This window comes from Gopherus evgoodei, chromosome 4 (assembly GCF_007399415.2).
Source record: "Gopherus evgoodei ecotype Sinaloan lineage chromosome 4, rGopEvg1_v1.p, whole genome shotgun sequence".
In the NCBI taxonomy this organism is placed as follows: domain Eukaryota; kingdom Metazoa; phylum Chordata; order Testudines; family Testudinidae; genus Gopherus; species Gopherus evgoodei.
This window is the reverse complement of record NC_044325.1, coordinates 112,846,524-112,860,455: the sequence shown is the minus strand read 5'-3', so window position 1 is coordinate 112,860,455 and position 13,932 is coordinate 112,846,524. Positions and strand designations below refer to the sequence as shown.

Here is a 13,932-nt window from a genome sequence, read left to right as displayed (position 1 = left end):
GCTGGCCCACTCATGGGCCAAGAAGTCTGCAGGACAGACTTGTTTGGTAAGATTCTAGTTACCTCTGCAGGCCAGGGGTTTCTCCCTCAGGTGGTCTGACCTTCTTCCCTGGTTCACAGGGGCAGCTCTTTGGTGCCTGTACTGGATACGCAAGGAATGGGAGGCTGCTAAAGGTCATAAGGCCAAGCAGCTACACAGCACAAGAGCTACTTACAGCAAGGCGATGTCCAGGAGGTTGCAATGGACAGAGGGCACCCAGAGGTTTGATGATCCAGTGTCAAAGACCACAGTGAACTTTTGTGGTGGCGTCCCAATGTTAATCTCTCCGTAGTACTGAGCCTGAGGGAGAAGAGGAGAGCAAGAAAGGAGTGTTAATACAGACAAAAGTTATGTGGCAACAAGGAGAGTATTCCCAGGCGCTCTCGCTCAAAAATTGAATTGAACCGATAATCCTCTGGGGTTGATACATAAATAACTTAGTGGTGTAAGACTGCATTGCAATCCCTACTTCCCCCAGCAGGAGCGGGAATGGTGTAGACAAGTGCTGGTGATAGCAAGCTCAGTAATCATTCCAGTACAGCCTCTTCCAGCAGGAATCATTTGTAGGGAAGGGCACAGTAGATGTTGGCTGTGGTGAGCTCAACAGCCGCTCCATCCCAGCCTCTCCCAGGAGGGAATTAGTGTAGGAACACATGGCGCAGTAAGCTCACAAGCCCAAATCCTCAAAGGTAACTAGGAAGCCTACCCTCCACTGATTTTCACTCCTAGGGTAGTCAGCCTCACCGCAAGAATCACTGAAAGGAACAGCAGAGAATCCAATAGATACAGTAGCATCCAAAGAGGTTACAAGGTTGCAGTTGGTAGGAGTCTCCCTCTCTCTCCTCTGCCCAAGGCGCACAGTTACAAAGGGCTGAAAGGAGGGATGGGCTTGTGATGAAGCCCTACAGTACAAATTTAAGGTCTGGGCTCTGTTCCCAGCTCTGCTACAGACTTCTGACGTGATCTTGACCAGATGACTTAATCTCTTGGTGCCTCGGTTCTCCTTCTGAAAAAAAATGGTGGTAATATTCTCTTTGCCTGTCTTGTTCATTTAGAATGTAAGAGAGTCTATTTCTCACTACATGTTTGTACAGCACCTAGCATTATGGGATCAAGGCCTCTTAACCCTCTAGGTGCTACCATAACACACACAACAGAGGAAAATTCCTCAGAGAATACGTGGAAGTTATCGCATATAGACACCAAGTGAGGCTACTTCCAGTTGTATTTTTATTTTATTAAAGTGACTCTGCCATCTCCCAAGTACCCCACCTGCTGTCAGTTCTTAGTAGGTAGTAACTAACAACATCAGGAAATCATGCGTGAAACAGAACAGGTCATTCTAAATCAGTATATTAAACCCCTGCCTTCTCTGTTTGTCCAGGTGCCTCAGAATGTAGATGGGGCTGTCGCCTCCCAGCTACTCCCAAGCATAGCAAACCATATGTAGGCTGTTTTACAGATCGATGTGCACTTCTGTGGAGGTTTTATCTTGCCCAGACAGCCTGATATCCCTCTAGTTTCTTACCAGCTCGCACCCTCATTTTTAAAAACACATTTAAATTTTTTAATATGTAAACCAAAGTGTCAGCCACAAAAAATTCGCTGCCCGCAGACAGTACCTTGGGCATCCATCTCCCTGAGATTTTTTTCTAACCCCAACAAGTGTAAGTAGGGCTAGATTACACTTGCTTGCTCCTGTGCACTGGGTGGGTAGATTTCTGAGGTTAGGGACATTAGCGTCTGCTCATTTGAAGTTTTAATTAAAATAAGAAGTTTCTAATCCTTATGACAGTGAAGAGAACCTTGCACATGTGAACCAAGTGTGTACTGATGCAGTGCAGTCTGTAGACAGCCAGCTCTGGTGCCTCTGCTGCTGCTCTTCACTCTGCCAAGCTGCAGCAGAGTGAAACTGGACCACAGTTTTGCCAATCTGCATTGTTGCCATTCCAAGAATCAGGTCAGTTTCAGCCCAGCTGACACTGGGGAGGGCTGTAAGTAGCAGCAGAAGCATAAATTAATATGGATCTATTCACTGGGCACTGGAGGGGAGTCATGACTCAAACAAGCTTGGATAGAGGTAGAGTAGCAGGGAACTTTCCAAGCACCCTTGCAGCTAAAAAATGGTAGGCGTGTGAGTGAGAGAAATACTCAATTTCCCTTCCAGCAGGGAGGGGATAGGTGCAGTAGGGAATACACAATGATCACCTACTAGACCTGCAAGCCAGGGATTGATATGAAAAGAGTCCTTGAGCAGGGATCAGAGATTCCAAGCAGGACTCCCAGGAGCTAGACATGCGTCTGGCTTCTCACATGGGTAATGCCTTCCCTTAGTTCTTATCAGTTTTTGGCTAGACAAGACAGGTGAGGTAATATCTTTCATAGGACCAACTTCTATTGGCTACTAGTTTTATTCCAATGGCGCACAGAAGTCTGGAAAGATTTTCAACTCCTATTTGTGAGTGAGTGGGAGGGAAAAGATAAGTCAGGAAACTCAGAGAGACAGGATGTTTTATTTGTTTATTGCAGAGAGGGGTGGGGGAGGGAGAAAGAAAGCAAAGACAAAAAATAGCAGGGAGAAGGCAGAGAAGTGGGAGAGGGCGAGAAAAGGAAGATTCTAGGCAAATGCTGAAAACACACTCAATCTACTATAGGAAAGAAACACAAAAGTGGTGTGAAGCCAGGAAGGAAACAAAGCTATTACAAAATGAAGAGAGAGAGGGAGTAAGGTGAAAAATCATTAATTAGCAAGCCAACTGGCATTGTGACAATTGCAGTGCACAAGAGTCCTATTCCCACACATTGCAAGGGAGAGAAGTGACAGCACAAGTATTTCCCACCCTGGCTGGGGAGGTTTAGTCCTCAGGCTAGCAGGGATCAGAAACTTTTCAAGAGGCAGGTGAAGAGGAAAGACCCTCCTGCTGAGCCAGGGGGAAAGGAAGGGTATGTCTACATCGACAATTTTGCAGCGCTGGTTGTTACAGCTGTATAGGGCCAGCGCTGCAGAGTGTCCCACTTACAGCAACCAGCGTTGCAAGTGGTGTTAGATGTGGCCACAACTGCAGCGCTGTTGGGCGGCTTCAAGGGGGGTTCGGGGAATGCGAGAGCAAACCGGGGAAGGAGACCAGCTTCGCCGCGGTTTGCTCTCGCGTTCCCTGAACCCCCCTGCAAACCGCAGGGAAGGAGACCTGCTTGCTCGGGGATTCGGGGAACGCAAGAGCAAACTGCAGGGAAGGAGACCTGCTTGTTCGGGGATTCGGGGAACGCGAGAGCAAACCGCAGGGAAGGAGACCTGCTTGCACGGGGGTTCGGGGAACGCGAGAGCAAACCGGGGAAGGAGACCTGCTTGATTACCAGAGGCTTCCTCAGGTATGCTGGGATACCTGCTTATTCCACGGAGGTCAAGAAAAGCGCTGGTAAGTGTCTACACTTGATTACCAGCGCTGGATCACCAGCGCTGGATCCTCTACACCCGAGACAAAAACGGGAGTACGGCCAGCGCTGCAAACAGGGAGTTGCAGTGCTGGTGATGCCCTGCAGATGTGTACACCTCCTAAGTTGCAGCGCTGTAACCCCCTCACCAGCGCTGCAACTTTGTGATGTAGACAAGCCCGAAGAGATTGCACTAGTTGTGCCTGCAGTTCTGAAGAGAGGGGGAGGGGGAGAGGGAGAGGTGTTGTCAGTGTTGTGGGGAAGAGTTGAAACAGTAGTTTAGAAGCAACCTTGGAGTCTTGTTTATCAGCCAGCTAAGTGTGCGGGTGGCTGGACACCCTGGACTGCAGAATGCTGGATACAGATGACGCTACAAAGTACACCCAGTTAGGCCAGACTGGTGCTCCTGTTCAGGCAGTGTAGATGGCATCCCCTGGCAGCAGCAAAATTTTGCTTATCATTATGGGAGTGACTGCGGGAAGGGAAGGGCAGTCCCCCTCCAGTTGGTTTAGGGCAGAAGAAAGTTGAGAGCTAGGGCAATCCCTAGGTGTGAGGCACACAGATGCTCTGGGTTTGCTTACTCTGAGTGTCACATGACGGAGACCATCTCCCAAGCTTCCTAAAGTTTATTTCTGGTGTTGGGAACCATTGGGATTAGGGGGGAAAAGGAAAACCACATCCCATGGAAGCTACCAAAGCAGGGATTGCTGCACTGGGAGGAGGGGGTAAAATGAGGTCCAGACAAAGCTTATCTTCCTCTTAGCACCTTCCTGGACCCAGAACTGTGCAGGGAAACACCCTCCCACCCCCAACACACACACTGGGGGCAATAGGACACAGATTGTGATGTCACCTGGCCCTTCCTCCCCCATATGATCTTGGGGTTAAACAGGGCCGTCCTTAGGATTTATGGGGCCCTATGCAGTATTATTAAACTGCTGCCCCTATGCTGGATGGCAGCCCAAGCTCACAGCCTGGTGGGAGGGACTTGACAGCAAAGGATAATGAGATGCCCAGCCTGCCTCATGGTGGCGGAGAGTCACAGTTCCCCGCAGAGACTTCCATGTACTCTCCCTCAGGCAGAATGGACATGAAGAAAGTACCTAATTAAAAGCACTAAAATTTGGGAATAAAAAATGTCAGTCACAGGTTTTTTGATATGCCCTGAAGTTTGTCAGAGATTTATTTGCAAAAACTTCATAGTAAGGGTGAGTCAGCTCTCCTGCTGAATATAACATTACATATAATGGAATACATGATGCAGCTCTTCTCTGTTTTACATTTTCTTCATCAGTATTTCTAAGTTGAATTTATATTTTAAATGTACTCAAATCTTAAGACAGCATTCCAGATTACTACATATTTAACTCACTGAAACAAAGACATTCTTTTAAACTAATCAGAGAGGTTTAGTGTGTTCATAACAATGTTCATTGCTTTTAGAAAAAGGGAACAGTAATTTACTTTGTGTGATCCCCATAACAAGAGACATGGTTATGAAATTTCACCAACTTTAAAAAAATATGTTTCCAAAGATTTTAGGTATAACAAGGATTTTGTCTTACTAAGGTACTGATTTGCTGGAGGGTTCTTTTAAAACTAGTTTGTCGGATAGTCAGAAGTAAAGAAAGGGAACTCTTTGTCCAGCTATCTGGAAGGGAAGGACTGTTGTCCCTTTAAGGGCTCTCTTCAGTGGGGAGTGGGGGGAGAGGTGGTGAAGGGATGGACAGAAAGACTTGGAAGCACTTTTTTTTTTTTTAACTATAGTAATTAAAATGTGTATTTTAGATAAGGGCGGTCTTTTGAAGGATTTATTAAAAAACTATGTGTGAAGATTCACACATTTAAGGCTAAAGATGATTGTGCATCTAAAACTCTATGCAAGCATTTTTTAGAAATGTGATTTTATAATCTTCACCAGCTCACTAATGAAATATTTTTAAAGCAAATTTTAAACTAAGGTCCTGTAGACTGACATGTTCTGTGTAAATATTACATTAATGCACAACTGTTTTTGTCAGTAAAGTCAGAAACTGACAGTATACAAATTTATTTGGGCATAAGCTTTCGTGGACATCTGATGAAATGGGTTTAGTCCACAAAAGCTTATGCCCAAATAATTTGTTAGTCTTTGAGGTGACCCAAGGACTCATCCTTGTTTTTGCTGATACAGACTAACAGGACTACCACTCTGAAACCTGTCAGTATATACCTTGGGGTAGGCAAATGCCTGTTAAATGGCTTTATTACCCCTTGAATGTCTCTTTAACAGTTTCAATGTTGTGCTAATAGGTCTGGCAGGCTGGAGGTTTTTTCCTTGGGAGGGAATCTAGTAGTTAAAAGTGAAGACTCACCAGGCTAGAGCAGCCATCTGTGGGAGCCTGCAGGAAGGGTCAGAACAGGGATAGGAAGACAAGAGGGTGGACACTAAGACCCAGTGGTGCCCCAAATTTTCAGGTGCCCTACGCAGCTGCCTATGTTGCCTATGCCTAAGGACAGCCCTGGGGGTAAATTGCAGTAAGAAATCAGCCAGAGGCTCAAGTCCAGCTGGTAGAAGCAGGCACTGATGCAGCCAAAGCAGGGACCCAACATATGGAGAAATTCCTCTGCCCTGTGCTGATTGCTCCAACCCTCTCTCACCTCCCACTCTCTTCACCTTGGTTCACTATAAACCAGCCCCTCTTAGCCCTTTCTTCCCTGTCCTGCTCCCTCACTCCTTGCCTCCTCACTCCTCTTCCCCACCACCCCACTTCTGAATATATCCTCACTCAACAAAGCCCACAAAGGTCATGGAAGGAGCAGGCTATTCGCTGCCACCACATTGTTTTGATTTAGTTCAGATTGGTCCTGATTTGAGCAGGGGGTTGGACTAGATGACCTCCTCAGGTCTCTTCCAAACCTTGTCTTCTATGATTCTATGTTCACCTTGCTTATGCGTTCTGCCCCTTCTCCTAGGCTGCACCTGTCTTGTCGATTTAGATTGTAAACTTGTTGGAGCAGGGACCATCTGCTATTCTGTGTTTGGAGTGCCTAGCAGAGTGGGGGCCCCAGTCTTGATGGGTACTGAGGCACTACTGTAATAAAACATGATTAATAGTAATAAGGGAAGGCTGGGCAACTTAAAATAAAAATCTCAGGCCCTGATCCACTGACAATCTGCTCAGAGCAGTTTGCAGGACCAGGACCATAGAGGGAAAGCTATGAGGAAGGCAGGTCAATTTTTGCCCTAAAAACAACCACCACCAAAGGGAAAAAACAACAAAAACAAATCCCACCCCTTCCCCAAGCCCTTAAGGCTCCTGATTAAAAAGGACATCGCATTGTATAGCCAGCTGCAGTGAGGCAGCATCCTAAATATTTTGCAGTTTTGTAAGGCAGCTCGGATCACTAAGTGGTTAGTTATCTGTTATAATAAACTAATGAGAAGACAGTGGTGCTCTCTGATTACTGCTAGAACTCAAAAAACCATTAACCCTTTGTGTGCAGGCAAGGAGGGATTAGCACAGGACACATGCCTCACGGCACCAGTTTACGGAATCCTGAGCATGATTCTCTACTGTCTTGCCCCTGCTGCGGTCATTTATACTGACCCAAGTGCTAGCCAATAAACACCCCACTAGCTTGCAGTGGAGCAGGGTTTGTACAAGCATAGGGTACGGGTGTAAACGGCTACACAAGGAGCAAGGTAGCACAGGATCAGTCTTCCCTTCAACAGCAGTTCTGGGAGACTGACCAGGAAAGCCAATTACTAGCAGCATGGCAGGGGGCTAAAAGGAAGTGTAGCCAGTGCTCAGCAGGGCAGGCTGAATAAAATGAAATGCACATGGAGCTATGTTGCTTTTGTTTTTTTAAATTGCCTTAACTGAACAGGTTTCACACACAAGAACTCATCTGATCAGAATAGCCCTGGGCCAGCTTTCCACTGGCTTGCCAGCAATACGCTGACTTGCAGTCACAAGGGAAGCCAGTGTAGATGGGCCAGTGACTCGGCATTTTCTATGTTTTTTGTTTTGCACAGTCACCATTGTCTGTCCAAACCCAGCACCCCTCTAAGGTCACCCAACAGCTGAGCTGAGGATTTTCTCTTCTTAGCGTTCTTCCAGTGGGGAAAAAGGCCAAAGAGCAGCTTACTGTAAGGCACTTCCTTAGTACTAGATAAGAATGACCTTGGCTTGATGCTAATACCTCATCTACATCTTAATTAGTATCAAGTCAGGGGACCTACTTACAACACATTTGTCCCGTAACCAGATTACAAACAGATACTAGATGGTGTAACCAACACATAACCATGTCGTAATTGGGTCAGGTGACCTAAGTGTTGTAAGAGGTACCTGACTCAATTAAAACACAGAAGTGGTCACAATCTTCAGAGAAAAAGCCCTTCGGCCTCTCTCCTTCATTTGATCTTTGGAAGCATCCGTCTGTAACCTACAAATATCCCTCCACTAAGAGTGACAGATTTCTACCTTGTCACTGACAGTCACAGTCATGACTCCCCTCCACCTAACAGGCTATTTAAACTCTTGCACATTACCAGCCAGAGCACTGTAAAAGCCTAATCTGTTAGCAAGTCAACAAGGTGGATGAGGTCATATCTTTTATTGGACTAGCTTCTGTTGGCGAGAGAGAGAGAGAACCTTTTGACCTACACAGAGCTCTTCTTCAGGTCTCTTTCACCAACAGAAAATATTCCCTTCACCTTCCTTCTTTTGCTAATATCCTGGGACCAACATGACTACACCACCACTGCAGATAGTAAGAAGAGACAAGAAAAGCTTTGCAGACTCCCTCACCTCTGAAAGGAGCTTGAACTTTGGGAACGGAGCTGAACTTTTAAAAAACACATGCCAATTCTACAAGGTTGACTCTGTACTGAATTTGCAGAAAATCCAGCAAAGTACTTAAAAGTTAACAGATACTTAAATGCTTTGCTGGCTCAGTCTCAGTCACAGGATGAGCTGGGCCTATGCCTTAAGTCACATGACCCTCTGTCACCTGATCAAAGTGCAGGCTAGAATCGGGGGCTTGACTTTGACAGGCCCAGCTCACCCTATGACAGGGCCACAGAACTTAGACTCGGGGTTTCTTTAAGTTCTGCTGGCTGCAATGGAGCCTCACTGGGGGGTTCTGGGACCAGGGGATTGCAGGAATGCAGCAGTACACTAGCCACACACCCCTTCTGTATGTCACCCCCCTATCCTGGAAGTGAGATGGGCGGCCCTCAGCTGGCCAGGCCAGTTTATGCCATCCGGAGATTCCTAAGGGCAAATTCTTAAGGTAGCTGGTTAAGCCGGCTATAAGATTGCACCAGTCTAGCAGCGCAAAGCAAAGCATTCTCCATGTGAGCCATGATCTGGCCAAGGAACTAGACAGCTAAATGGATAGACCAGAACCAAATATACACTAGGAAACCCAGAGGAAGTACTATGTGCTTTAATACTGATGAGCTTCACTGAAGAGGTGCTTTAAGACCTGAATGCAAAGAGATACTGCTTCCCTCGGCCAGGGAGGCCATCCTAGGTGTAGGGATGCAGGAGAACTATGTTAATGCAATTAAGAAAGCCATGGAGATCTACATCTCAATAGCATTGCAATGCAGGGTGTGCAGTCTCCATTGTGCATCATGCCCAAATGGCTATTTCTGCTGAGGTTTAAAGGCTCCCCTAGTCTCCTAGCACTTTGGGTGGGGTTCTGGCACACCATCAGGGTCTCCCTACCTGAGGGCACAACTGCCTCTCCCCCCACCCACCCCAGTTCCTCACTTTTTTTTTCATCAGAAAGAGAAAAACCAAAACAAGCCCTTGGAAACACCACAAAGCTGACTTTAAGCCATGCTGTGTCCACTAACAGGAACAGATGCAGAGTACCTCCCTATGGGTCAATATCGGGTACCATTCTGTGCCATTTGTGGGCCACAAGCTCTGGGGGACGGAAACGCAATGAGTCACGGGCATCCTGGTCAGTGGGAACCAAGACTCTGCAAGGGGCCTCTTGGAGAGACTTGGGAAGGATTTTCTGTTCATCTGACCAGGGGACACTGGCCTGGACTGGGGTGACAAGCGGTGATGAGTGGCAGAAGGAGGGTGTATTTCAGGGGATGGGGTGAAACCTTGTTATTTTAAGCTCTTCAGGCATAGGGCATGCAGGACTGGGTGGGAAGGGAAGGGGGTATTGCCTGGAAGTTAAAAAAAAAAAAAAAAAAAAAAAAAAAGAGATAGAGGTGGGGGTAGGCTAAGAAAGACACAGCTGTTATCATGCCCAAGAACTACAGTGATCCCTTCTATGAATCCTCTCCCATCCAGTAGTTGTGCCTATGCTACGTGCGCTTTCACATGAAACGATAGTGAGGTTCGAGCTACATCACTGCCCATCACGCTGACTAGTATTGTCTCATCATTTCCTTTAACCGCCCCACGCTAACCTGTAGTCTCTGGCCTTTTTCCCTTTGACTGTAAGCTCTTTGGGGGCAGGGACTGTTTTTGCTGTGTTTGTACAGCGCCTGGCACACTAGGGTCCTGGTCCATGACTTGGGATACAAGGTGCTATAGGAAGACAAATAATAAATCTGCCCTGTCACAGTTCCTGGGATCCAGTGTTCTAGCCTGACATCACAAGAGGAGCACAACCAAATTCTTCTGACTTTGTGACTTGAAAATAAACCAAAAGGGGGTTGAAATCATTTCTAGCAACAAGATTTGCAGATGGAAAAAACAGCACCTGAGAAGTGACTTAGTGTCAGCTCCTAAGAGCCAAGAGCTGAAAATGAGGAAAAAGGTCTTTAAAAGAAGCCACCAAAAATGTTTCGGAATCGCAGTCCCACCGTTGTGTAATCCACTCCTCCCTCTGTTTCGACATCACTGATTAACCAAATTGCGGTGCCTCCTTGCTGATCCCAAGGAAGCTGAGAGAGGAAGAAATTGGAAATCTGACAAGAGCCCAGGGGGCCTGGGAGTGCAAGAGAAGAGCTGCCAAGACATTCCCGTTCCCAGGAGTGTTCTCCACATATGCAGGACATGGCATGCACGGTTGTTCGTAAGTCTGATGCCTTCAGTTCTGGGAGCTTTAAAATTCCACCTGTCTCATAGGAACCAAGGCTGAATGGCCACTGAAGTTTAGGACTTCAGTTTTTGGGTGCCCAATCAGAGGCTAAGTTTCAGAAGTGCTGAGCACCCACAAATTCAGCTGAAGTCAATAGGAGCTGCAGGTGCTCAGCAACTCCGAAGGGAGAAGAAAAACAAAACACACAAAAAAAAAAAAATCAAGCCTCATATTCAGATTTAGGTTAGGTGTTTAATTTTCAGCACCCAAGTTAGAAAAGTTTGGCATAACTAAACAGTCTAAATACACTGCTCCCCAGACAGAAGGTCTGAAGTGAGTGAGAGAAGGAAATAGGTCATGGTGAGGTTAGCACAGCTGTGGGGGAAGAGGTGCGATGTGATATGAATCAAGAACAGAAACATGGGCAGGGCCAGAGCTGGGCAGATCCCTGAGGGGCAGCACACTGCAGCTCCACTGAGCCCTGTTCTGGTTACGTGCAGTGACTAATCGGTAACTTTCCAGGGGACAGCAGCATGGCTACTAGGTAGTAGAAAGAACCAGCTTCAAAGGTGGGCCCTTCTGGAAGGCTTTGCCTGCAGTATGAGCCAAGTCATTTACTGAGGGTGGATAAAACCCTCGTATTGGGGTCTCAGAAGGCCCCGTTTGAAAACACCAGTCGGGGGCCTGATCCAAAGCTCATTGAAGTCAATGGGAGTCCTACATTTTTAAGAACCAGGGATAATGTTGGCAGGGGCGAGTCAGCAGTACCCACGCTGCAGAGGTGGGAAATTACCTCTATCCCGGCAGATGGTTGCCTTTCCTACCATTCAGACACCCATTGCTTCCCAGACGTTTGCCAGGCATTTCCTTTTCCATCTACAGGGAAAACACTTGTGTGACACTGTCAGCCAGGATCTAGACACCAGCTCTAATCACATTGCTGATTCCCCATCAGATGGCTCAAGCTCACATCCCGCTTTTGTAATCTGTTTCCGGTCATGTGCCAAAAGGAGACTTCAGTAAACAATTGCTGCCTTGAATGCTTGGGGTTTGTCCTCGTGCTAGTGTCAGTACCACTGGTATCAAGGGGTTAGTATTATAATGAGCATGTGTGCCAATGCCCCCTACTGTATGGGAGGACTATAACCATGTTTCATGGACCCTATACTGCTAAGAGCTAATGCAGGTTCCTCATAAATCCAAGAGGGGACATTTCCTTTTGAAGTGGGTTCTGAACCTCCCTCCGGCATTCAGGTTACATAAACTCCCTAGCAAGGCTGAAAATAGGCAGCTTCCTGAATATCCAACATATAATTTGCTCCATTAATGAACCACAAAATGTCTGTGTCCCCAACGCAAACCCAGGTAGTGAGCTTTGATGAAAGGAACCCTGCACACTCAAAATATATGCAGTGTTTTACCAAAGCAAAATGGCACATATATTCTGTTTCTGGACTCCCTTTTCACTTGACCTTCGTCAGTACTGCTGCCAATATATAGGTGGGTGTAACATCTGCTCTGTGATTTTCTTGAGCACCCAATCTCAAGTGCACTTGACAAGCCAGACTTTCCAAAGAGCTCATGGCCATTTTGACAAGTGCTCAGCACCCCCAACTGGGGCTAGACTTTCGAAACAATTCAGCGCTCAGCAGCTCCCATTGTGATACGTATGGGCTTAGGCCCTGATCCAGCAAATCGTTTAAGCATGTGCTTAACTCTAATGGGACTACTCAACAGCTTAAAGTAAAGCACATTCTTACATGCTTTGCTGGATCTGGGCCTCAAACAAACAGCAGCAAGAGTTCTTCTCATCCATAGATCTCACAGCACTTTGCAAAGGAGATCAATGTCGTTATCTCCATTTTATGGATGGGCAAATCACTTCCCACCTTCCATTTCCCCAGCAGCTTGATAGAGCTGGGTTCTATTCTTGGCTCTTACAGATTCCAGCCCAGTGCCCTGGCCACTAGGCCACAACGGCTAGCAATACTAACAGCTACCTCTCCCTCCTGCTTGATGCATTCAGTGAAAACTGCAGTTTGTTATGCCCTTGCATCGCAGGCAGTGGATTGGGGCACCACCGATCAGGTGAGAAGTTGAGAGGTCTGATTACAAAGGAGAAAGCTTCTACTGACAGTCATAAAGTTTGGGTAATTAGCAATGAGGGGAAAAGAAATAGGTTACTGAAGCTGTAAAGACTGTTTTAAAGCTCTCTTGGGTGTGGCAACAGGTTTATTAAAACTGCAAATAAGAGGCGCTTGCCCTTCAAACTGTGGCTCCTCCATTCCTTGGGAGTCTGCACCACTTCTGTGTACTTATGTAGTGCTACACTTCAAGGCACTCTCCTCCCCCTAAAGTCAAATGAGGCATTGCCATTGATGTCTGCAGAAGCAGGACTGGACTCTAAGGCTCAGATCTTCAAAGGGAATTAGGCAATCTGGACCTAAGGGGCTAATCCCTGCAACAGCTCTGTAAAGGAGGTGGTATGACCCTTTCACACATGGGTAAACTGAGGGAGAGTAAGCAGCTTGCTGCAGAACTGAGGCCCTGACTTTGGCAGGGTGAATTTCCTTGGGAATGGATTTCCACAGCACTGGATGAGAGTATAATGCGTCTGCAAACAAACATTGCCCATGTGCAGGGGCTCTCAAGATCTGAGTGTGATTCAATATTCACAGCAAAGAGTCAGGCACTTGAGAAGCATTTGCAGCAGAATGAGTCAGCTATCATTGTGGGCAAGCAACTGCCTCTTTTTCCTGTCCAGGCGAGCTGCATAACTGGTGCAGATGACAAAAAGTTTCCAGGTTAATGGGAGACCTATGCATTGATGCAGGGAGTTCCCTGCAATACCATGCTGCCAAATAGAGTGGTGACCCTGCAGAATTAGCTGCTGTACTTACATCCATGTAGTTCTTTAGGGTCTCTGGGGTGGGCTCCCCTACGCCAGGCACGCCTAGCTTGTATTTGAGGAATTCGCCCATGGCATTCAGATCGGGGATTTCGCTTCCGGCTTCATTTAGGATGCGGCGCACTGAGGGGAACTTAGTCAGCGGGATTCTGTTTGGGAATCAAAGAAAAGCACGTTGCCAGTTAAAAGCAAGTTAACCCTGCCAATACCCCATGACAACATCAACCATCCGCACAGGCAGGGCTGGGCTCCATGCAAAGCAAGTGATCGTCTGGTACACAAGGAGCACTCAGAGGTTCAGTAGCAGTCTTACAAAAATCCAGAACTTGCTGCTGTTTAATGTTCTGAGGGACAGAATGTCCCTCCTCCTCTCCTCTCCCCAGGGTGACAGCACCTGTTTCTGTTCATCTGTGCATACAAATAAATGCACACCAGGGCCTGTAGGGTTCTCAGGAACACATCTGCTGGTGCAAAATGCCACAGTTCCATGGAAGTTAACGGATCAGCCAGTT

The 13,932-nt window shown here is 46.9% G+C and overlaps 1 protein-coding gene across 1 annotated transcript in view; it reads right to left on the bottom strand.

Moving 5' to 3' along the window:
• The window catches only part of CTSD (cathepsin D), a 33,452-nt gene extending 19,952 nt beyond the window's left edge, over positions 1 to 13,500 (bottom strand). The window contains exons 1-2 of the mRNA XM_030560593.1: positions 13,413 to 13,500; positions 215 to 339 (exon numbers count right to left, since the gene is read on the bottom strand). Of these exons, the coding sequence (XP_030416453.1) occupies positions 215 to 339; positions 13,413 to 13,414 (127 nt within the window). The 5' untranslated portion in view covers positions 13,415 to 13,500. The remainder of the gene's footprint in view (positions 1 to 214; positions 340 to 13,412) is intronic.
• Positions 13,501 to 13,932: the final 432 nt, after the last annotated feature.